The following is a 26564-nucleotide window of genomic DNA, read 5'->3' on the forward strand; positions in this document are numbered from 1 at the left end:
AATAAAAAGACACGAGAAAAGATGAAAACTTCAGGAACGTCGCGTTTTCAAACGATCGTTTTTTATTTATAAATTATCTCATAATACATCAGTATACATATATACTTTATGTGCAGAATTTACAGAAAATAAGTGATTACCAGACTTTCGCGTTGACAGGTTTTTATACATTGCTCGTATAGGGCCTATGCAGTAAACTCCGCAGACTAAAATCAAGGCGAGGCCAACTCATCGGACCTTCGACTATTCCGTTAAATTCCGTTAAACTAAAGCTTGTTTTTGTCTCTTTTACCTAAAAAAAAATTCACTTGGTGCGAAAAATAAACGATCATGAACTGCCGCTCGAATTGTATTTCCTTTTGTGACGCGAATAAAAGAAGACAAAACGAACGTGAAAACATGCAAACATTCGATGATAGAAAAATCAATAAACTTGTTAACGGGCAACAGTCGGCTATTTAGGATCGCTAACCAAGCAGGAGATTGTGTACGTAAGCTCTCCATGAGCTATGTGTAGTCTACTAACGGTAGCCTACTGATCAAAGCACTAAACACATGCATGGTTACTATGTATTTGTGAAGAGATGTACATTGAGCAAACCTGGTGGTAGATGGGGGTGGTGGTAAATGGCAGGGCGGTATATGGGGGTTTACAGTACTTTCAACATATGCTAAGTTGAACGGATGAGAGGATTCGAGTAGTAAAGAGCATGGTTCCCATAGTTATATGAATTAAAAATTCCAAAGTTTTTCCCCAAGTATTACATGGATGATTTTTCAATTTTCCCAAATGGAAATAAACACATATTGTCATGCTACAGTCAACATTTTAGCGGTGACTAGTTGATAAATATGATTTTCAAGGGAAATTGCTGATGAAAGTTGCCCTTGGCAAATGCAATACGTGAAATGTAATGAATTTCCAAAATTTCCCGAATTGCTCTTTTTGAGGAACATTTTTCAAATTCCCAATATTTCCAAACTGGGAATTATTATTTTAAAATTCACAAGTTCATCCCAATTTCCCTGTTCTGTGGGAACTATGTGAGAGGAGACCTGTATAATTTTTGGCATGTACTCGGACTTTCGCGTAACTGTGGATACTTCCGAACCTATAGTTCCACTGTTCGAACTCCACAGTATATAAATAAAGGCACCAGTTTTGACTAACTCGAAATTATTTTCCGACTTCCAGATGTATTTTCCGATTATCAACTCGGACCAATTTTGCCACGGTCCCATTTTATCCTAGTTAGGCGAAGTTTACATGTATGCTTAAATGTAGGCCTTCTTAATGGTAAAAATTAGAACCCCAACAGCCACACGTAAATGACAAGTGCATGTATATGTGCGCACATGTACCGTACATGCAGGTAGGCCTAAATACATTGAAATTGCGTAATTGACAGGAAAGATGAAATTTTCATCATGAGTCGGGAGACACTAAGTACCTGGCAGGGGCAGATTTAAGGGGTGTGCGCATCCTCTTAATCCGCCCCTACATTCTTCCCCCTGAAGCTTATACACACTAGCTAAGTTGATAGGTCATTATCCTTCTTCGAACCTGATGGAATTTTGTGGCTAAGCTGTGCTCTATATTCGGGCAGAGTTTTCTTGCCGTGGTAGAGTCTCGTGATGCCCATGTCTTCAACACACCGATTAACTTAACATCACGCATGTTTGACATTATATTTACAAGTTCCATTACAATCATCACAATAATAATATTCTATTTACACAAATATTGCAGATCAAAAGAATCCAGTGACAGTCCAGTACCGTAGTAGGCTTAGACAGGTAGCAATCCGCTGCCTGTACAAACCCCTCTCAACCAGGAGCGGATCCATGGGGGCCAAAGCGGTCCACCCCCTATTTTTGCCAAGATATCACAACCTGGCTTGAAAAGTTACACATACACTGGCAACTCAGTGCCAGTCATTTTGTGCTAGTATCAATCTAGATATTTAGAAAATAATCCAATTTTCAAAATATTCTTGGGCCCCTAAATCCCCTTAAAGGAGCACAGAGCTCACATTCATGTAGCAAGACGTGCATGATGTGATGATTTTTAACCCCCATCCCCCTTTCAAAATTCTTGGATATGCCCCTGTGGACCCATCAGTTCCAGGATTAAGTTTGATCATTGACTCTAAAACGATTTTGTTTTAGAGTCTGTGGTCATCATTTGGATAGATCATGGAAACAAAGAGTCCATGGATAAATCAGCATTAAACATAATGATCACCCCAACTACGACTTTAGCCAGTTTCGCTGTATAGGCGTACATGCTCAAAATATGACCATATACCCCACTTAACCGAGAGTGTTAATAAGGTCTAAATTCATTGTTCCAAAGCAATGTCAACACAGTGACATTAAAACTACATTATTACTCCGTGACATATTGACTTAAAACATGGACCCCAAAATGATAAAACCATGTGAATGACGAATTGGAACTAACTGGATCCAATTCCACAAATGTGAGTTAGTCTACTCTGAAAATTTAGTCCATTTTCAGTGCGTCAAATATCAACTCACAACTGCGTAACCTGGATCCAGTTCCAGTCGTGAGTTAGAATAAACTCTGGACTCAGGATCTAGTTCAACAGTTGTTAAGAGTAACTCTAATCTAAAAACAATTCATAGTTCAAAATCCTGTTCAAAATTTGCCCACCACTTGTTTAGATGCAAGTGCAGCAACTTCAAGGTGGGCCTATGAACATATAGCACCCATATCACTCTTTTCTCTTCACTTCAGAAATAGTGCATAATTCAGAAGTTTAGACACACCCATCCACCATTATTCCTATTCTCGTAGTATTTGCTAACACTCCCACACACGTGAAAATCATATCTTATATGACACGAAAAAGTACATCTATTCAATAACATATCAATCTGTTAGCGTATATATTATAACTGTTATCATCATTATCAGTACAATAGCATACATGTACAAACTAGACATATTATCACATGAAATGAAAAGAAACTAGTATCATGAAGTCATACGTGCTGTCTTCTAATTAAATCTTATACAATCAAAAACCCAAAACAATCTACAGTCCTAATTTTGTCAGGTCATAATCTGATAAGTTGTTCTACCGAAGTTGTCATTGTTTTATGTCTTAATTTGCTGAAGTCGTTTCTATTTTTTGTGCCCTAACAGTTAATTTCTAATTCAATGTACTAAGAGTAAGTCTTTGGGAAAGTTATCACATAACAGAAGTCTCTTTTTTGAGTCCCAATTTGTATTTCCAATTAGATTTACTTAATGTAGGTCACTATTTGGAACAGCCGTCAACATAATGATTGAAATATATGTTTGACTGTTTTATTGCATTTGCATATACACTAGTGAATCAGCCCAAGAAGCAGATCGCGAGGGGCCAGAGCATGACCATTTTGAAAAAAGGCATTTACAAAGGGAAGATTGTCAATATTGATGATAATAATGTGGTGGAACCTCGTTACAGCAAATTCAGGAGACCAGAAAAACTTTTTCTTATAAATCTATCATAAGCTGAACCACATTACAACAATCTTCAGGAGACCAGAAAATTCTACGCCCTACGTTTGTATTGACAAGGTTTTTCTGACTTATCAAAACACAAACATTTTCACAAAATTTTGTTGTTGTCGCGGTAATTTTTAATGAGTCTAGCAGAAACGTAAAATTAAAATCATATTATTTGAAGAAAAATATCTTGAAAATTGAGATAAAATTGTATAATGCAAATTTAGATAACCATTCATTCAACCCTCACAATCACCTGACCTAAGTACAGCTCACATCCCCTGCATTTAATTCATGTATAATATGATACAACAATAAGTAATTGCAAACTATACAATCTTTGCCAGTCTCCATAGACAAGTGACTGTATAATTCAATCGAAGGATGAAACCCCACAATTATGAAGAGCAACCGAAAGTGTAGTGAAGTTTAGACTCAATTCTAGGAATCATTTCCAAAACTGGAAAATAGCTCACAGAATAAACATCAATGCCACTACTCTTAGTTTTTGAATATAGTTCATAGAATTGAGTAGAAACGTCACTAATTTCCAATTGAGTCGAAAAAGTCACAACTCCCTAAGTTTGGAAAATGGCTCTTAGAAATGGGTCTTAATGTCGCTAATCTCTTAGCTTCTCCTCATAATTGTTTGTTTTTTCTTCCATATCAAATCTTCGCACAGGCATAATTACCTGCCGCACACTTCAAACATTCAAAGTGTCCGTATTTGTCCACGCTCCAACGGTGAATGGATAATCATGAGTTGGTTTCATCCATGCACGCACGCACAAACACACACATGTAAGAAAACTACGTATAATTTACGAAGAATGCCGCAAACAAAAAGTCATCATTATTAGTGTTTCTTTATAGTAATGGTTGTTGCTGGGGCTGAGCCTGCTGGTGATAAAGTTGCTGGTGCTGATGTGGAGGCGGCAGCGAGTAGTTTAACACGCTATCCGACGTCGATCCAAGAGCCGATGGATACATGGCACCATTACTGGCCAGGCTGAAAAAACAAACAACGTCGAAATAAGATGCATCCTAGGTTCTTACATCACACATCCTCTCCATGAGAAGTCTTGATCCATGATTTCATCAATAATCAGTTTAATCAGTTTATTAAACATCAATTTGTTCGGTTAGAATTTTGCATTCAAAAAAAACGATTTTTCCTCAAGTTTTTTTTTCATTCATCAGCAATAGTGCTCTGAACATAATCTTCGTGTAATGTTGAAAAACCACTCAAATCAATATGAAATCACCTAAATCAATGACATTACTGCATACATCGTACCTATTACTATAATCCGACTGATTTACATTGAGACTAGACGTAGATGATACTTGCGGCATCTGACCTTGGTTTGGTGGTACCATTTGACCTTGAAACTGAGGCGGAGGCGCCATCTGTTCTTGGGGAATATGACCTTGAGGTGGTGGCACCGACCCCTGTTGAAAATGAATGATTTGTTTTTTGCGTAATGCATACATGTATATACAAACACAATATAAAGTACTACAACCTCCTTAATTTACTTGAAAAAAGGCTCCAATGTACAAGCATTTAATCCATTGTAGAACCTTTTTAATTCTTTCAGTGCTGACTTATTATTAATACCCGGAAATGCTGGAGATAGAAAATACCACCTCAGTGTGATGTTTAATGGGCACACTGCTTTATCGTGTCTACACCATGTTGCGGTGTATCGTTTGTTACGGGTACTAATGTTTCAAATGTTTGACAGGTGCTATATACTATCTTTCAATAGAGATAAAAATAGTTTCTAATAACGTCAATACACCACAATGTGAAATCTCAATCGACACGAAAATGAGAGCGTTAATCAATACAGGACCATGCAGTAGGATTAACTGAGTACATTTTACTTTGGAGCGCAAAAGTTCTGAGATTAGCAATAACGAATGTATTAACAGCTGATAAAGATGAAATCATGGTGCACTCAGTAGTAAGCATGTTCAACTTTGATGTAACATGGTAATGGGTTTCCTATGACTCACTCGCACATGGCAGAACAATGGTAAAGATAACAATTTTATTTGGATCTAGGGTCTAACTTCACCCGAATTTAAATCCCCCAAATCCCAGTAGATTCCAGATGTTGGCAGTAGATGGCGTGTACATGTGTGCGTGTACCGTGTTATCTGTTACTGCAGCGTTGCATGGAGTGTTTGACCCAATTTGCATTGCTTGATGAGATTTAATTAGAAAGGTCAATCAGGATTTATAAGGCTGACATTAAGGAGCTATGCATAATTTTCCAACCCATCTAGGATGGGTATTTTTGCTAGTTCTTGATGAAGTCACTGAGAAACCCCTTCTAAAAGGCTTTCCAAAAGATGCCCTTCAGAAGGGCTTTCCCTGTGATGCCATCATCAAGAAACAAGGTTAACCGTGGATTGGAAGAATGGGGAAAAATCCATTGTAATTTTTCTCCCAGTACTTCCAAACGGCTATTAAGAACTGATAAATGAAACTCTCCATCTAAATTCCCACACCCATCTCCCTTCTAATGAAAAAATCAAATAAGGAAACGCTGTTTATATAATTCATTCTGAAAATATTCTAGGCTATGTGAGTGTGAGTAGTTTCTTTAGAAGGGCTGATCACCACAGTGATATAGGTGCGCAATGTCAAGAGATATCAGGGGGGTTATAAGCGCACAGCGAGCGCCGAAGGCGCGAGCTGGAAGCTCCTTAAGTTAATCGTGCGTATGAGGCAAATTCAAATTTTCTATATTTCTCCATTTCTCCATACCGTCCTTCTCGAAAAGTGTAGTTTACATCCGGGACACATGGGCATTGGCTAAATCGCGGCGATGAAAATGACGGTCACGGACGGACTTCCGTCGAAACTTGCGGGCCGCGTCGCGCGGGTAGTTTAAATACGTGAATGAAGGATAACAAAACGATTTTGTGTAATTTTCAGAATATTTACAAAGAATATTCACGAAATATTGTCAAAGAAATGTCATTTTTAGTTCGTATTTCTCCGTAGAAACCGATTGGAAGACTGGATTCGAATCCCACAAAAAGCACAGTCCCTTAGCAACGGGTCGAATTTTTTTAGAATAACAAGAGCGCTGGTTTCACAGCATCACTAAGGGTCGAGTCCCGGAGAATAACGCGCGCGCGCGCGGTCCGTGGTTACAAAATGACCGTCCCGCTCCACACAAGTACTGAATAATTAACTCAGAATTTTGCCAATCCCTGGGAGTAAAATGCCGTGCGTTTTTTAACATATCGTATCTTTATGTGTTTTTTACTCCCGTTTTTCAAACGTTATTCCCCTTTTCCGTTTCGAGTAAAATTCGCTATAATCCGTACCGTATTTAAAATACCGTTGTTCCATTAATTCCGTACCCATGCAACCCGTTGTAATACTTAGGAACAAATCGTTAGTGTAAAACATATAAAACTATTGAAGCCATGAGATTTAATGTAGAAATCTGACGTTTTTAAACTACAGAAAAATTTATTTTCGTATAATCGATAAAACCATAGGCTCTCAATACGTAATCAACATTCCCAAACTCCCACGTTGTTTTTCGCAAAAAATGATTTCTTTCTTTTTTAATCTTCAAATTTCTTGTGTAAAACATATAAAACTGTTAAAGCCGTTCGTAGAACATATCTGACGATACAGGAAGATTTATTGTCGTAAAACAAACAAGGCTTTCAATTTGTAATCAACACTCCCAAAGCATGTTTTTTTTCGCAAAAATGAATTCCTTTTATACATGTATTTGATCACGGCGAATCTTCGCTCGCTTCGACATTTTGGGTGATTTTCTTTGGCCACGGCCCACGCCGAACACAGGTGCCCCCGCAAAACCTATTTTTTTACAATGCAGAATTCTATATAAGTTGCCGAAAGGGCACTCGCCTCTGTTTATTCATTAAAACTTAAGACTGGCTGTGCGCTTCACCAAGTTTCGACTTTGACATATTAATTATTATTTTAAGAATTCTCTAAATTTCTTCTTTGAGAAAAAAATCCATTTTTTCTTTCAATGAAATCACAAAAGAGCAACAAATTTTGGACAGACTGAGCAAGTAAGAAAGTTATCTTTTGTCACATTGCAAGCCGAACCACTGTAACCGACCATAAAAATGATGTGAATCAAGCATGCTTTACCATGGACAGATCCAAGTCCAGAGAGCTAAGATTTGCATTAACTGATTAAAAATTATTTGACCTCGGAGTTAACTCTAACTCATGGAACTGGATCCTGAGTCCAGAGAAAACTCTAATTCACAACTGGATTCTGAAGTATTCGAAATCCAGATTGAACTGATCCTGATCCATATTCGACTAAATCATAAACACAATTTTCATTTTGTTAAGCAACCCACAATTACCTGCATATGATGGTGGTGGTTCAATGACATCTGTCCGGGCATCGTCGGCTGTGGTTGACCTTGAACGTTTGGCATTTGATTTGCGGCAGATGTCATTGCCGCCGGGCCAGTTGCGATGTGATTCTGCGGTACGTACTGCAATGAATGGCTGCCATTCACGTAATTGTTGAAATCAGGCAAATACTGCTACGCGCGAAAAAAACAGCAAAGCGACGCAACGAAAGATGTAAAAAAAGAAAAGATAAATGGAAATGAGTTAGGATAAAAGCAGCAAAATAAGCAAAAAAGGAGAATGCAAAAAATAGATGAAACAAATAAGTAATAATGAATAACGATGAAGATAAATAACCAATAAGTAACTTGAAATACTTAATTGAAAGTCTTAGGTTCAACCGAAGTAACATACATATAACGTTTTCATTTATCTAATTGAACAGTGGAACTCCGTCCGTAGACAGCTTTTGCAATGGGCAATTCTATCATTGCCAAAAAGGGTACACTGATAGCTAACGTAGAGATTTATGCCATTTTAAACACTAATGAAACAAACTCATCACAGATAACTACATTGATCTTATTTCACTATAGCCATTGGCCGTTGGTTCTATACATGTACGACCTATGTAGTAGGGCGAAATGAAATTGAATACTGCACTGACGACAAAACTTTGTAAAGAGGCAGGACTCTGTTGCTGTATTTTAGAAAAAATCTGACTTTCAAAACTAGGGGTCCAGGGACACCATGCCCACTTGGGAAGTGGTTTCAAATGCTCAACAATCTAACAATTTCAACATTCAACGCCCCCTGGTGACCATTTACAAAAACCAATGACCTTGAAACTCACCACAATCATAGAACATGTCAGCAGCTACGATTTTGTAATTGATTGTGATAACAAAATATGCCTCGTTACCAATTTAATATGGAAATACTAAGTCATTCTACTATTCAACGCCCCCTGGTGACCATATTCAAAACCCAATGACCTCGAAACTCACCGCAATCATAGAACATGTCATGAACTACAACTTTGCAATTGAACATGGTAACAAAATATGCCTAGGTACCAATATAATAAGGAAATATTAAGTTATTCTACTATTCAACGCCCCCTGGTGACCATATAGAAAAACTTATGTCCTTAAAACTCGCAACAATCATAGATGATGTCATGAGCTACAACTTTCCAATTGATTGTGGTTATAAAATATGCATAGGTACGAATATAATAAAGAAATGCTAAGATATTGTATTATTCAACGCCCCCTGGTGGCCATATACGAAATCCAATTACCTTGAAACTCACCACAATCATAGAACACATTATGAGCTACAACTTTCTAATTGATTGTGGTAGCAAAATATGCTTAGGTATCAATATAATGTGGAAAAACTTTTTCCCACTTACGAATGAGTACTGGTGACACCAAGATGGCCGCCAATTGCGTCATAATTGGCTGATGAAAAATACATGTCTCAGGTATAAAACATCCCTTTCCAAAGAATACCCATCACAATTTGTAATGAGAAATGGCAAACCAGTAGGAATCTACAGGACTCAGAATTCGGGCCAAAATTAACATTTTTGGGCACTAAATAGGTCATAGGACGGCCATCTTGAGTCCGACCGACCCAATTTTTGTTATGTTGATGGGCCCTGGGGGGATTCACATATATCCGAAAGATCAAGGTAATTGATCGAAGCGTCTTCAAAATTTCCCTCAAAAAGTTAAAAAATGTGTAAAAAGTACTGATTTTGGCGAACAACAATGGCTGCCAGTCGGCCATCTTGATTCTGACAAGGCCAGTTTTTGGGCTGAAGATGTGCCTAGGGTAGATACATGTGTAACCCAAATATCAAGACGTTACCTTGAAGCGTCTTCAAAACTTCCCAAAATAACTGGATTCCGTCTACGGACGGACGGACGAACGGACGGACGACGGACGAAAAGTGAACGCAATAGCCCGCTGGGACTAAAGTCCCAAGTGGGCTAAAAAGGGCATTGCTAAAAAAAGCCTTTTGTTCGTACTCATCGGAAACTCATCGGAAATGAACTAATTCTAACACTTCAACTCACTCACATCCATGAAACTGAATCAAGATCCACAGTTATGAAGTTATGAGTTGTCTAAACTCTAAAGTTCATTTTCAGTGACTTAACTCTGAATCAAATCTAAACTAGGAACTGTAGAAGCAGATCCAAAATAAAGGATTTATAATACGGCACAGAGTGAAACAACAAAATTTTCTAGACAGCATTTATACGTACAGGAACTTGTTGCGGTAAAGATGGCGGCTGATGTTGTTGTACAGTGGTCGTAGGCGGCACCATTGATGACGGCGGATATTTCGATACCGGGGGCAATGATGCGTATCCGGGAAATTGTGGCAGTTCACGCATCAAACTGTGATACATCTGTAGTGCTTCGATCACTTTACCGTTAAGCTCCATCAGACTGTTGTGTTTGCGGTCGACATCCATCAGCTTCTGATCGATCAATGGCGCCATGCCTTTACATTGTTCTATTTCAGAAATAGGAAATAACCGCATTTAAGAAAATGATGTAATTATCATTCATTGGTTATCATTAAGTAACTATCAATATTATCATATTATCATTATTATCATCAAGATAATGCATAAAGAAAACATAATACATATATGATTCATTTGTTATTCAATTGTTATTATTGATTACCTCTATTCACTATTATGATTTGTCATTATTGTCATTATTACTATTATTATCAGGGACGTAATGATGACTCTACAATTGACTGCCGAAATAGTGAATTTGGTTTCTAGTAAGTGAGGATCCACCAGATGTCGGTACACCAGGTGCTAGTGTGCAGTAGGACATCAACTACTGCGGCAATAGAGGATTCTGCACATGACAAGCAAGAATAAACTAGGTGTCGCTAGTGTGCATGAGGAATATGATGCCAGATTTCTCAAATTCTACGAATGACAAATAAAAATCGCACCATATTTGAACCATCAAGATCGATCTGAGTTCATCACAGGCCCGTTGGGGGCAATTTTTGAATGCTGCGGCTAAATGCCGATTTTGGACATGTTCTAAATATTGGTGCCGCAAATTTACTTAATTTCTTCAAAAACGTGATATCCAAAGAAAAAAAGACATTCAGTAAATTATTGCTGCTTCCATTGCCGCTGCAGTCGATGCAGTTCCAACACCCTTACATCAAGAGATGTGATTCATCTAGTTTCTAATGTGGGAGGCTAAAAATCTCGATGAAATTTGATTGAAAATGAACTTAACCATCAGATTGTTCTATTGACATGCACACCATCTGGCAGCAGGATAGCTGGTACAGTACGCCATCAAGCGCAATAGCTGGGGCTGCATTGGGTTATCATTAAGCACAGATATCTATAGTATTCCTACCTTCTAGCGACAGCATTTCAGTTGTGTCCGGTCGATTTTCACCTGTAGGATCTGCATTTTGAATCAGTTCTAGGCATTGATCGATCTTCTCCTGAAAAATATATATAACCATTCATGAAACATTATTTTATTAAATTTCAACATTTTATCAACTATTGCACATGACCGGCAGAGCCGGGCAGCTTTAGGCAGGCCAATACTTTGGCTGATAATGACTTTTTTCTGAAGGTTATTCAAAAACAACATTATGATCCGCAAGATTCATAGACAAGAGCCTCAAGGGGCACTATGGCCAGCCTCTCATATTCATACTCACTTTTTCATAAATGATGCAATCTCTGGGTGGGTTATATTTGTCAAAATACACTCCCCATTCAATATAATTTACAAAGTACAATCGTGCTCATGGAAGTAACACAGACCGGAGGAACGAATACCTCAGATCAATCTTTTCCCCTTGTCTTCTTGAATTGTGTGCCAAATAAAATTAAATTTAATTTCATTTTGTTCAATAAATAATATTGGATTGGATTTGATATTTCATGTTTGGATAAAATTTGATTGAACTTGCAATTCGAGCACATGGCTAATAAGCATATCAAGGTCATCCATCTGATATGAGAAAAAGATATTTTTCCAGGCCCTTGAGGATGAATTTTTTTAAGTTCAAACTAGGGGTCCAGGGAGCGATATTTTTTTCACAAGATAGTTTCTTGTTTGCAGTGCGCATGCTCCCCATTCTGTTTGTAAACACAATCCACACGTGTGCACGCTATCAACCTACAATGCGTCAAATATACCCCCCAATCCGGGCACCTTTTCTACGATTTTTACATGATGAAAAATTTTGAAATTGACTTTCTGCCACCGCCTTTCATTCATATTTCAACTCTTTAAACTTTTGGAGGATATAATTAAAGAAATAGTCGTTAAGCTTTCAAATGATTGCACATGCGTGCTTGAAATTAAGCTTTCAAATGATTGCACATGCGTGCTTGAACTGGAAATTAGTATGATTGAAAATAAAGATCGGCGAAATCTAAATGATTCGACTTTCTTTCAAATAGGCCGCTGCATTGGATAGTGGTTTGGGAATAAACAGAATTTTTATGCATTAGTCCCCCTCAAAAATTGATCTCTAATTTCTAATTGGTTACACTCATCAACAAGTCTTTTCTGTGTAAGTTTAAAACATTGATTGAGTAGGAAAACGCTACACGTCCGGGTTCATAATAAGCAGGTTTTCCATCCCATAAGTAGTAGACTGTACATGCTCGTATGTCAGTGTGTTAACAGAGGTAAGTGTGTACACTTCTTTACATACGCGGGCACCGGACTACACTACAGTGACACAGTTCTCAGCGGTGTTCAATCAGCGATTCCACGTTTATTTGTCTACAAATACAGCAGAGCATGCGCACTGTGAACAAAATGGTGGAAACTCTTGTGAAAAAAAAAATCGCGTCCAGGGACACCATGCCCACTTGAGTGGTTTCAAATGCTCAGCAATAAATATTCAATATTCAACGCTCCCTGATGACCATATACAAAAACAAATGACCTTGAAACTCACCACAATCATAGAACATGTCAGCAGCTACGATTTTGAAATTGATTGTGATAACAAAATATACCTGGTACCAATATAATAAGAAAATACTAAGTTATTCAACCAATAGGGAGGAAAGTCACCAGAGAAGAAAAATCCAGAAAATGAAAAGTTACACACCTAAGCTACATCGCGAGCTTGGAAGGTGCGAAGCAGCCCCGGCGGGTTTGGTGTCCTCCCCCAAGAAAATTTTTTGAAATCAAAAGCAATTTCCGAGCACTTACAGCGATCTTGAACGATCACCATATATTGAAAAGTGGTACCGGAATACTATAGTCTCAAATAACCCCAGAGCCTTCAAAATGCAACTATAAAAAAAAAATCTCCCGAACTCCGTGAAAAAAAAACTAGGCACAAATCTTTCGCGCAGTTAATGCCTGCCACCATCGGATATGAGCAGGCCCAATGTCAACATGCTTCCCCCCGCCTTGTTGCATAATATAAGTACCCCCTAACATAAGTACTGTACATGTGTATGTACGTGAAACGTTGACATACATACCTCATCAATTTCAAGCACTTCAGGAGTTTCAATCGCTTTGACTTCGACTTGATCGTTAAATTGCACGGATTTCTTTTCAGTTTTAACTAGGAAAACAAACATTACCATTATTCATACTACAAAATCTTTTATCAAAATGCATTTCAAAAAACAAACATTATGATTATTCATCCTACAAAATCTTTTATCAAAATGCATTTCAAAATGATGGAGATGATAATATCCCACGACACAAAAGAAATAACTTGCCACTGGCAAAGTCGTTTACCATTCTAACCGGGAGTGCATAAAGTATGCATCTCTTAGCTCCTTAGTTAGGAACCAGTCTTTTGGTAAAAAGACTATTGATTATCAGTGCATTTCAACAGCTGTTAGTTCTAAATATTTCCCTCCTACTGCAAAATATTCTGCAAAACTGTCTATCTACTGTCTATCTAGGTTTTTGAGGCATACCAATTCTATCATAGAGAATTCCATTTTGGGCTACTGATTTTTTTACCAACATTTATTTAGTATCACAATGATCTATGTTGGGCGAAAATCTTTAAGCTGGCTATTAATTCAAAAAGTAGCACATTTCAACCCACATTTCTGTGAAAACTTAGCACAAGTCAGGGTCTTGATAAATTTTTCACGAAAAGCACTCCTAGGTTTACTACAAAAACCATGTTGGGGTCAAAATCTGAGGCTAGAAAATCAGCTTATTAGCATGGAATTACAGTATATTAGTTGGACTTACCTTCTGGTTCAACGGTGAGATCCGCTGTCACAAAATTAGCCGGGAACAAACCCTCACCGCGATGATTACTTCCTTTCCACCAGTTCGGATCACTAGAAAAATCAATGGCAAAACTTTTAAATCTGAGCACTCTTTATATTCCTAATATTCAATTAAATAAGTGTAAGCGGTCATTTAAAAGTCATCACATTACTGAAAAGTCTTCTCCCTTTTTAAGTCCCAATTCATAATTCCAATTCAATTTACTAAGCGCTTAGGCGTCATTCGGATAATTCATCTCATTGTTGAAGTTGTCTCCTTTTCTTAGACTCAATTTGTATTTACAATTCTTCATTTTCATCGATATGAAAATCCTCCCAGCTCCAACGACGTAAGCCATTTTCACTGAACTACAAGCTACTTTAGTCAATAACTTACCTGTCGTCTAAGATAAAGACGATTTCACCGGCTTTGAATGTTAATTCATTATCCTCAGCTGCCTCGAAATCATACAGAGCGCGAACCTGCAACACAAGTTTTATGATTAGATAAGTACCACCAGTCACCTGACAAGCACCCAAATATATCTGCAATTCCCTGACTGTTGAATATATCCATAAGCACCCTGGAAATATAGATTAGCCTCACAGCTCATTTCAAGTATTGAGATGGACTTAAATTCATGCCCTGCACCCAGTTCCACAGTTGTGAGTTAGAGTTAACTCTTCAGTTAAAACTAGTTCATTTTCAATTAGTTTACTCTGAGTTAAATCTTAACTCAGAAGTGTGGAACTGGCTCCTGATGATTTCAAAATGATGAAAACAGCCAGGAGTGGCTCTGAGGTAGGCGGGCTATGAAAACTACACTGTTGATTTCAATAGCCAAGTAACTGCAAATTCAATTCAAGAAAAAACCCACAATATGAAGAAAAACTAAGTAGACTTCATTCTACAAGCCATTTTCAAAATTAAAAGAGTAGTGACATTTAAACTGTAGTGATGTTAAGAGTTCTATGAGCCATTTTCTATGAGCCATTTTCTAAGAAAGTAGTAACGTAAGACTAATTCTATGAACCGTTTCCAAAACAAAGAGAGTAGTGATGTTAAGACTCAATTCTATGATACATTTTCAACAAGCAGCCTATCGGCTGAGATAGCTACACTGTGTTTTGTTTACGTCATCATTCTTCATTTATCTAAATGCCCTAGTCACAGCGGAGCTAAGAGTAGTGACATTTAGACTAATTCTATGTGCCATTTTCAATACTAAGAGACTAGTGACATTTTGACTCAATTCTATGAGCCGTTTTCAAAGCTGAGAGAGTAGCAACATTCAGACTCAATTGAAAACACCAACCTTTCGGAGTTCCTTATTAATGCTCGGTGATGGCGCCCTAGCGGTAGGGTACAAACTGCCGCCGGATGTTTTCGATTTTGTTTTTTCGGCTTCCTCCAATGACAGTGCAATTGCTGAAATTTAACACATGAAACAGCATAAATTAAAGCCTATGCAGGCGCGGATCCAGAGGGGGGTTTCAGGGGTCGTGACCCTCCCACCCCTGCTCAGCTACCAAAAAATTCTTAAATGGTTTTCTTGAAGGAATGTACGCAAGACAAAGTGGGCGGACAGTACCGCATAATCGGTACTATATCATCTTATGTTTTGCCAAACAATATGGCGTATTGGCCCTCTATCATTAGAGATTTCAGTCGGCAGATTAACATTAACATTTTTATGAACCCCCTCCTGAAAAAAATCCTGCATCCACACCTGCTATGTATACAGTAAAACTTGTGCCTAAGTGACCAGGACCATTCATTCAATGACTTTCAAGGACTTTTTTGACTCCGTTTCCAGAGCTAGTTTAACTAGATAATCATCAGACTAGTTTACTTGAGTAGATCTATCAATACCATGATCAGATAGGGCCTATACCATAGATTAAGTGACCAAAATAGTTTGCATGGACAAGCAATGTCATCCAAGGATCATGGCAAGGATTTCAGTATTTTAGAGCCCATTCCATGATAAGGCATCTCAAGGCCTTGAATAGACCTATTCCTATTTCAAAACTTTTGAGGACCTTTAATGAGTGCTATGGACCCTGCCAGTGAACACTCCTAGTTTTGAGCAAAATGTTGCCGTTAGTTTTTGCTTCACATCATTCGGATCTTGTTTTCCCAAAACTAAACCCGATTGGATTATTCATTTGACCCCAAGATGGGACCATGGCTTTTGAAGTGTTGCCCGCATACAGTAAGCAGCCCGCAGGACTCGAATCCCCTTGTCAACCAGCACTGAAAGTGAATGTTAAGCTACTGAAAGCTACTGAGGCCACATTCAACAATTGGCATATCAATTGGCAAATTTATTCACTAAATTCTCAATACCAGTACATGTACATGTTAATGTACCGATCAAAATGAGTTAATTGTCTCTACGTTCTACTCAGGCTTACTTCACTTAAACAATTCAGATTATATGATTTACCAGGGTCCCTATCAGATTGGTCAATCCTGGATATAAGGAATTTTAAAGGATAAAATTTCATATTTCAAGGAAGCGCCTGCACTATTTTCATATTCCAATTACAGTGGACTCCTCCTAAATTGGTACAGCTTATCTTGGTAAACTGTTAATTTGGTGGTTTTGTAAGCACAATTTTATCCTTTTCACTTCAAAACTTGGTTTCTAATTCTGTAACTGCATGATAGGGCAAAAATCCTGGTCCCAACTGTAGTCGTTATAGCCTGTACAACTGCAAACTAGACAATATTTCCAAATTGCCTATTTCTCAAAATTGAAGCAGTTTTAGAGGAGTTTTGCTCAAATTAAAGGAGTTTCAAGCACAAAAGCATCATGGAGTCATTACCACTCTGTTCACTCGTGTGTAGGCTAATTAATAATTACGTTATTTTTGCTTCGCATATGACTCAATAAATTTTACCTTTAACCAGATCTTCCTCTTCCTTATGATTGGCCTCGAGTTTGCGAGCAGTTGTAGCCGCTTTGATTGGATCGGGCGGTGGAAACGTGACGCCTTCTTTCAACAAACTCTGATACAAAGTCGGGATCAAACTGCAGAGAAGGAAGGCAGAAAAATAATCTTATTAATCGCCGCGGCAGCAAGAAAATTCTCGAGCAGTCTGAGCGATGATAGTTTGTGATAACATGAATTGGGGTTAAGGAAAAGTTTTAACATTGTGTTCACACGGGACAAAAGATAACCTTGACGGGATCAATTCTGCGCCAAGCACTCTCCAAGGCACGTGATTATTAAGAGGCAATCAGCTCCTTGACAAGCAGAGTTCAGGACCCATGTTAATGGGAGGTAATTGACTCCGTGGCAAGCAGGGACTGGGGCATGTGATATTCAGAGGTAATCAGCTCTGTGTCATACAACATCGACTGTAGGCATGTAATTTCAGCTCAATTTCCTATCGCTGGTTCTACCCCGCAGTACGACGTATAATTGAACCAACCCATACTGCATCTATCTTCTACCTGACAGCACAGTGTGTCCTTATAATTGTTAATTAGTCTAGTCAAGCGGACATTTTTATGTAAGAACTCAATTTGTCTCGAAAGGTGATTCAGGGCCGCAGCACGATACCCATTTGGTTCAGGTATCTCTTGACTAACCTCAACGCCGAGTCGTCTTTGAATTCATTTTCTGCCCATTTTTTCACCAAAGCTTTTAATTTATCAACAACTTTCGAATGTGCCTGAAGAATTAATATGTGTAAACATTAGATGTCATATCAATGTTGTGTAGGCCGATTTTTCAACTTTCAGGATTCAAAGGGCTGATTTAATTAACATGATAGCATATATTCATAAATAATTCAAATTACAATAAATTGTTATAAAATTCATTGATTATCATACAAATCATAATTTCAAATATAGCTGCAAGCAGCGATAACGGGTTCCTGCCTTTCTGGATAGAATGTCGTTCAGGGATGCGAGCAAAGATTTCACCCGAAATCAGTTCGTTACATTCCGTTTTTTGAAAGAGTGCCACCTAGGGGTCAACTCACAACATGGATATGTTGACCCACATGTGCTACTATGCGCATGTACTACTACGCGCAAAGTACTAATGTGCCAGGTTTTGGGGGAAATAACATCGAGAAGAACGAAGCTACGGTGTTTTTACCATTCCCTAGTGATAGTTTAAGCGCATATTCGGTTATTATTAGTTTCGAAAAAAGTCGACTAGATAAGAAAACCGAATTTGGCCCAAAGCACAAATTTGGCCTATAGGGTAAACTATGCAGGAGGGAAGGCCTTATAGTGTTACTATTAGTAGAGGAGTGACAAGTCAGTCTGACAAGTCAAGCGATCAGATGGGGACTACAATTCACATATGAAATTGACGTCCAATAACCATTATAAAAACATAATCAGGAACGGTACCATCACTCCCCATTACTGACTGTCACTGGTCTCTGGCTAGCAATCATTCTTTATCGGTGCAGTGGGTAGGTATTTTCAACTCACTTTGTTTGTTCTTCTATGACATTACCATCGCCGCTGCGTCACGATGTGATGTACATGTACAAGGGACCTCCAATTTGCAATGTATGTCATGTCTACGAGCAATTATCTGAACTTTTCTGATGTATAAACTGACTTTAGACCGTTTAATATCGACGATAACAAGGTATCACCGACGCTGACATTTTCTGACGCTAACTAGTATGACCCGCCTTTTGGACCGGACCAATTCAATTCAATTAAGAAAACGCGTACCGGCACAATAAGTAAATTAACCGCTGGTGATTTTTCGAAGTATTGATATCCACGAAGAAAACTATACTATTATAGAATGTTTAAAAGGAACTGCTTTTAATAACAGTATGAATAAACTTATAATCACAAAATATAGCTGCATAGCAGCAATAACGGGTTTTCTGTACAGTCTTGAATCCTGTTCAACGGTGGATTTCGACAAAGCATTTGATAAGGTTCAACATCAGCCATTACTAAACAGGCTATTAGAAAACGGTTTCAATGATAGGTCACTCAAATGGCTCAGCAGTTATCTCTGAACGAAAACTTGTAGCCGAAATCAACGGAATCTTGGAATAAGTCAGTCCAACTAGTGGAGTCACGCAAAGTAGTATCCTAAGTCGTCTTCTATTTAATGTCCTGACATACACAGTAATCCAAAATATACCAGACCGAGTAAATTTCCAAAACGACCTTAACACGCCGTTCGAACAAAAAACTTAATATTCCGACAAGAAAATCTTGTTCGAATGAAAACAATTCTATTTGATCGAACAATAAGCTTTTTGTTTGAACCAAAACTTTTCTTCATTCTGACAAAAATGTGTTCGAATAAAAAGCTATATTATTGTTGAAATGAAGAACTTTTTGTCCCGGCAAAGAAATTTGGTTGAGCGAAAACAACTTTTTTGGAACAAATGTTTGAATGAAAACAATTATGTTCGATTGAACGAAATACTTAATACTTTTGGTTCGGAGAAAAAACTTTTTACAATATACTTGTTCGAACGAAAAACTTAATGTTTTTGACGAGAAAATTCTGTTCAAATTAAAACGATTCTGTTCGATCGAATGATTGTTCGAACGAAAAACCTTTCGTTTGGACAAAAAAAAGTTTGTTCAACTTTGTTCTAACGATTTTTTCAAATTGGTTCAATCGAACAGAATATTATTGATTCGAACGAAATATATTTTGTTCCGACGAAAGGATTTTCAAGCGAAAGGTCTTATGAACGAAAAAAAGATATTTCTAGGGCTCTGCAGTAACTTAAAGCTGGACGTAGGTCGGCCTTGCGACGCGATGCGATCCTCGCGTTGCATCGCAAGTTTCACTGCAAGTCGGTTGCGATACGATTGTCAGCGACTGTGTGCGACTAGTTTCTGCCAGTCGCAAGAGCGCGTAGGTCGGTTGTGACAGCCGTGTCGCGTCGCAGAAAGTAGAACACGTGCGACTCCTTGTGACTGGCGTTGCTGACAGTCGCAACCCGTCGCAAGGGAGCGTAGGTCGATGATTAGTTGCGACACAATCGTCACTGGCGGTCGCAGTGAATGGCGTCGCAGTGAGTCACAAGCCATCGCAAAGCCGACCTACGTCCGGCTTAAGTCATTAGCAATTAATGAAATACCTGTTTCATTCATGAAGAAAAAACTCAAATGAAAAGTCTGGCTTATAAAGCTGTCTGCTCAGACGAAATTTTCAAAAAAACTCTTCATTTTTGCCAATGAAATTGATAATTGTGATTGATCGTTGCAAGTCAGAACCAGTTAATCACTAATTAACATGCATTTTAATAAATCTGATTCCTCCTTTACAGTGAACTTAGCTTTAACCTAGTAGAGGCTACTAGCCTATGTAGGCCTATATATATGCGTAGGCCTAACATCCGGACAGATTGGTCGTAGGCCTATTGAATAACAACCCTCCTAAATATCGTAAATTTTGTTTTGAAGTTCAATCCAATGAGTCCGTTAATAAACGCAACAATTATACTGTGTTTGTTTGAGACAGTAAAGGTCAGTTCCGGTAGGCCTAAGCCTTAAGGTCGCGTAAAACTCGATAAAATCTTCAAGCGACACAGCGAACGATCTTTCCCCCACAGCGATCGCTTACTCCTAATTTCAAGTGTGAGTCCAGCATACGGATAGGAGTATGTTATATACTTGTATTTAGTAAATACCTTGTTCATTTGACAATGATCGGTATGTACTGTAGGAAATATAGAGTATTGATGGTATTGATATAGAGGTTGAAGCCCGCGGCTGAATAAAGTAATATATTCTTTTATTTTGATACCTCGTCGACATAACAGCTTTTCTCCGCTATATCTCTTCGGCGTGTTTAGTTTAGGCCTACGATTCCCCGGTACACTAAAGATTTATCTTAGTAAATACACGGTTAATTCGGTAAAGAAAAAAAGGTATTGTTAAACTAACTCCTTGAAACCCGCAGCCAAATCACTGGTAGTAATAAATTAATTTGTACTCGATTTGATTCTCATGATGAGGAGAAACTTGCAGCTGTTCCCCGGAACGACGATGTAGTAACACACGTCGATTCGTCGACGTTTACGGCTCGACAGTGCTTTTAAAATCTAAAGTAGTAAATTTCCAGTGTATCGGTAATATGATTTGAGGAAAATGGGCTATTGTTAAAATCACTGTTTGAAGACCGCAGCTGAATGTGAAGTCTGCAGCAATAAATTAGTTCATTTATACTTGAATTGATAATCGAAGTGACAATCGGCCTGCGGGTTGATTTCGGAATGACGACTCGAAAAACATGTCGCCCCATTGAATGGGGCTAAATTTTCGATGTTTACGGCCTGACAGTGCTTTTGTAACGATGAAAAAAACACGCAGAGTATTTGTAGATCTCAGTGAGCTGAACGATATCATACGGATTGTATCGACAACAGCGGCAAGGTAACAAAGCCTTAGTTCTTTTAGTGAAAATAGTGTGACATAAAATAATAATAAGAAGAAACACGCGAATCTCAATAGGGTTTTCTGTGATGTAACAGAAAACCCTAAGTAAGTACATTTTTAACTTGTGAATGGTCGAACCCCAGTTATTCACAGTAACCTGTGGTTTGGATATTCTCGGAGCCTTCCTTCTTTATTTATTTATGAAATGACGTCACAAACTTACAGATTCGCGCCCGTATGCGCGCCATGATTGATGATTGCTATTTCCACCGGTGCTATCTTTAAGTAACTTCAAGTTTGAAATAGGAAGCACAGTACATCCATAGAAACCACGCGCAAAAAGAGACTGTTATGTTATTATCAGAGTTTACCATTTCGTTTCAAAGTTGTTAGTAGTCAAATCTAATAGAAGATGATTTTTATGTGACGAAATTCAGTGGAAAATATGTTAAAATAATAAGCAGCAGGAATCCAATAGGGTTTCTGCTGAGGCAGCAGAAACCCTAATAATTGATGGCATGTAAAACTCATGGTTCCCACAGTTAAATGAATTCAAAGTTCCCAAGTTTTTCCCAAGTATTTCATGGGTGATTCTTCAATTTTCACAAATGGAAATGAACACATATCATCAGCATCATGCAACAGTCAACATTTTAGTGGTGACAGGTTGATAAAGGTGATTTTCAAGGGAAATCGCCAAAGATAGTTGCCCTTGGCAAATGCAATACGTGAATGTAATGAATTTCCCAAATATTTCCCTGATTTGAGGAACATTTTTCAAATTCCCAAATATTTCCAAACCGGGAATTATTATTTCAAAATTCCCAGGTTTTTCCCAATTTCCCTGTTCTGTGGGAACCATGAAAACTACTACAACCGAAAGTGAGATATAACTTAACTAGTGACACTATCTGTATAATTTGTAACTTGAAAGTCATCCACTTTTCCCTGATTTCCACGGTAGTAGCCACCCTGTTATACCTCTGATCTTGAAATAGGGTAGATGAGATTATGCAATATGGAGATTAAAAGATTCGGCCAGGAACCAAAAATTAAGGAGTTCTAATGAGTTATCTAAGAGCAGTTAAAGGGGAAATGCAGTCAAAAAACTTTAATCGGCCACTCATTTCTACTCATGTTGTTGTTTAGCATAATACTAGTTGAAATTTCCAATTCTACCCAATTAACTCGTATACAATGATTTTCACACTGTTATCTATGGAACGCGATAAATGAAAAGAATATGAGCCCTGCACCAACATATGTTTTTTGCAACGTGATAGCGTCCCGACATAAGAATTTATATTTTTACAACGACGTAATACTTTAATGCATTTGCGACGACGTAAGTTTTTGTGACGACATAAGTTTTTTCGACAACGTTAGTTTTTGTGACGAAGTAAGTTTTAATTTAAATTCCAAAGAGGCTGTGAGGCATGTAAACATTGATGACTTAGTCCCGGCCAATCGCACACTCGAGGTTGTACACAAATAGAAGATACACTCATCGAAGATCTCAGTTGAAAATTGCAATTTAAATATTCCTGCTGGGCTGCCAGTGGGGTCTCTACTTTATCAACCCACGGTGAGACATATCCAAATAATTGCTGATGTGGCATTATGCTGCAGTTGTTACTGTTATTGGACTTCAAGTGATTAAAACACGATGAATAGTAAGACGTGGACCGCATTATTAAGTCACAGCCAAGAGAAAAACATCTGCTACGTGAAGAAAATGGCGTTAAAAAAGATTTTTCACTGCATTCCCCTTTAAGAAAAGTTTTCAAGGAGCAGCATTAGGGTTAATGCCAGAACGTACCTTGTGAAGCTGTGTTCGAACTTCGGATACGAAATCCCTCGAAGCGACTTCTAAGTAGAATGCGTGGCCACAATTATTCACACAAGCGTCCAAAAGCTGAAAACCAAAATAATTCAAATAAGTCACAACTTCATTAAAATTTGTAATGTGCCTCGGTACCTATTTAGTATGGTAGTACCCCGGTTAATGCTGATCAATTTAGAACCAATTAAATTAATCCTGTTAAACATCATATTACGCATACAATACATCTACCATCACCAACCAGTACTACCTATATCAGTTGATAGCCAAAACGTGCATTTTTAGAAACCAAGATAGCCACCGGTTAGCTTGATTGGAAGACATCATGAACTAGTTTGGTCATATGAGACCATTTTATTTCAAATTAGCATATAAACTAGGGGTCCAGGGACACCATGCCCACTTGGGAAGTGGTTTCAAATGCTCAACAATCTAACAATTTCAACATTCAACGCCCCCTGGTGACCATTTACAAAAACCAACGACCTTGAAACTCACCAAAATCATAGAACATGTCAGCAGCTACGATTTTGTAATTGATTGTGATAACAAAATATGCCTCGTTACCAATTTAATATGGAAATACTAAGTCATTCTACAATTCAACGCCCCCTGGTGACCATATTCAAAACCCAACGACCTCGAAACTCACCACAATCATAGAACATGTCATGAACTGCAACTTTGCAATTGATCATGGTAACAAAATATGCCTAGGTACCAATATAATAAGGAAATACTAAGTTATTCTACTATTCAACGCCCCCTGGTGACTATATAGAAAAACTTATGTCCTTAAAACTCACAACAATCATAGATGATGTCATGAGCTACAACTTTCCAATTGATTGTGGTTACAAAATATGCATAGGTACGAATATAATAAAGAAATGCTAAGATATTGTATTATTCAACGCCCCCTGGTGGCCATATACGAAATCCAATTACCTTGAAACTCACCACAATCATAGAACACGTTATGAGCTACATCTTTCTAATTGATTGTGGTAGCAAAAAACGCTTAGGTATCAATATAATGTGGAAAAACTTTTTCCCACTTACGAATGAGTACTGGTGACACCAAGATGGCCGCCAGTTGCGTCATAATTGGCTGATGAAAAATACCTGTCTGAGGTATAAAACATCCCTTTCCAAAGAATACCCATCACAAATTGCAATGAGAAATGGTAAACCAGTAGGAAGCTACAGGACTCAGAATTTGGGCAAAAATTAACATTTTTGGGCACTAAAAAGGTCATAGGACGGCCATCTTGAGTCCGACCAACCCAATTTTTGTTTCGTTGATGGGCCCTGGGGGGATTCACATATATCCGAAAGATCAAGGTAATTGATCGAAGCGTCTTCAAAAAATGCTGATTTTGGCGAACAACAATGGCTGCCAGTCAGCCATCTTGATTCTGACAGGGCCTGTTTTTGGGCTGAAGATGTGTCTAGGGTAGATACACGTGTAACCCAAATATCAAGACGTTACCTTGAAGCGTCTTCAAAACTTCCCAAAATAACTGGATTCCGTCTACGGACGGACGGACGGACGGACGACGGACGAAAAGTGAACGCAATAGCCCGCTGGGACTAAAGTCCCAAGTGGGCTAAAAATGAATTCTACATATTATATCAATTGATAGCCAAAATTTGCATTTTCAGAAATCAAGATGGCCACCAGGTGGCCACATAAGATGACATCATGACTTATTTTGGTCATACGATATTCATTTCACATTCTCATATGAAAGCTTTACATAGACTATTATACCGTTGGATAGCCAAATTGTGCACATGGCCACCAATCAGTCATAATGCATCCGATTACCACAAATATCAAAATCGTCCAATATTTTTTAGTCATACATAATATATCTGAATTTGAAGACGACTGGTCAAAAATTGTGGTCTGTAGAGTGTACACTAGAAATCTGATGCACACACGCCAGACCACCACTAAGACCCAGGAATACAACACAAGCCGAAGGGCCTTCGGCCAAGCTGGCTAAAAATGATAGTAATAAATTTGACATCAAACTTGGTAGATTAATTGAAAATGAGTTGGAAATTATTCTAATTTTGAGGGAATTCTGATACCTTTAGATGTAGTTGTGCTCTTAGAAAGAAGAAACTACCCTAAGTAGTCAGGTCTGCAAAAATGAGAGTTATTTATCAAAGATAGTACGTTTGTCCAAAACCTAGGCGTTATTCAGATGAAGAGAGAATATTGATATTTTTTATGGTTAGTTTGCTCTTAAGAGTCTAATCTACTCTCAAATCGTAGTCCGAATCAGGAGGCAATTCCTTCTAAAGCACTTAAAACATTTTCAAAAACCAACAGCTATGAAAAGGCAGATACTGATTTAACTTACGGTTAACGATTGCATGGCTACGTGAGGAACCTTGTGATTCATTCGCTTGATGATTGATTGCAAACAATCCTTTGGCCTGAAATAATATGCATAGTAAATAAAGCAACAAAGCAGCGACATTGGGCTTTTTCTTAAGTACAGCCGATTCAAGTTAACCAATGGACAACCGACTCGGTGATAATTAAAGCTTAATTGTCACTGTGTGATGAACCCACACTTCAGTATCCCTATAGTCCACAACCTTTTTTTAATTCTATTGAGGCTGTATGGAACAAGGGGGTTGAATAGTCATGGATTAGAATTAAACTAGTCTCAGACTAAATTAGTTATACTGCTAATCTAACAACTTTGCCACCACAAATATATAGTATTCATTGCCCGTGGAGCTAGCCAGCTTTTGTTCGAAATTGACCAATGAGCTATGAATAGGAATATTCGTAATACCTTTGGTGACAAAACAGGAAGTACGACTTTAGTAGCCAGCAGCGAAGGCCAGTCTAATGCAGCTGTCAACACACTGTCGGTACAAACCCCTCAGACATTCACCTTTTCCCAAAACATGTTCATCCAGGCTTTGCCACCGCCTGTGACAGTACCCCAGGGCCCAGTTTTATAGACTGGTATAAACGCGGGGGTTAACTCAATTGAATATGAATTAAGTTAATCCCTGGGTTAAAGTTAATACCAGTCTAAAAAACCGGCCCCAGACATTTTTCTTTAAAAATGAATTAGTGTGTCGTCATGTCTGAACCATCAATTCA

General features: G+C 38.1%; 1 protein-coding gene across 4 annotated transcripts in view; it reads right to left on the reverse strand.

The window, feature by feature from the left end:
• Positions 1–45: 45 nt before the first annotated feature.
• Positions 46–26564, reverse strand: part of LOC141909587 (signal transducing adapter molecule 2-like) — a 31760-nt gene continuing 5241 nt past the window's right edge. For 2 of the 4 annotated variants that reach the window (XM_074800053.1, XM_074800057.1), the window contains exons 3-15: positions 25804–25879; positions 23405–23500; positions 17788–17870; positions 17093–17223; positions 15502–15614; positions 14583–14668; positions 14166–14257; positions 13427–13512; positions 11316–11406; positions 10175–10428; positions 7904–8089; positions 4818–4972; positions 46–4529 (exon numbers count right to left, since the gene is read on the reverse strand). In XM_074800053.1, coding sequence (XP_074656154.1) covers positions 4388–4529; positions 4818–4972; positions 7904–8089; positions 10175–10428; positions 11316–11406; positions 13427–13512; positions 14166–14257; positions 14583–14668; positions 15502–15614; positions 17093–17223; positions 17788–17870; positions 23405–23500; positions 25804–25879 — 1591 coding nt within the window. In that variant the 3' untranslated portion in view covers positions 46–4387. The remainder of the gene's footprint in view (positions 4530–4817; positions 4973–7903; positions 8090–10174; positions 10429–11315; positions 11407–13426; positions 13513–14165; positions 14258–14582; positions 14669–15501; positions 15615–17092; positions 17224–17787; positions 17871–23404; positions 23501–25803; positions 25880–26564) is intronic. The other 2 variants (XM_074800055.1, XM_074800054.1) reach the window with 2 other exon arrangements.

The sequence above is a fragment of the Tubulanus polymorphus genome, chromosome 8 (genome assembly GCF_964204645.1).
Source record: "Tubulanus polymorphus chromosome 8, tnTubPoly1.2, whole genome shotgun sequence".
NCBI lineage: Eukaryota > Metazoa > Nemertea > Palaeonemertea > Tubulaniformes > Tubulanidae > Tubulanus > Tubulanus polymorphus.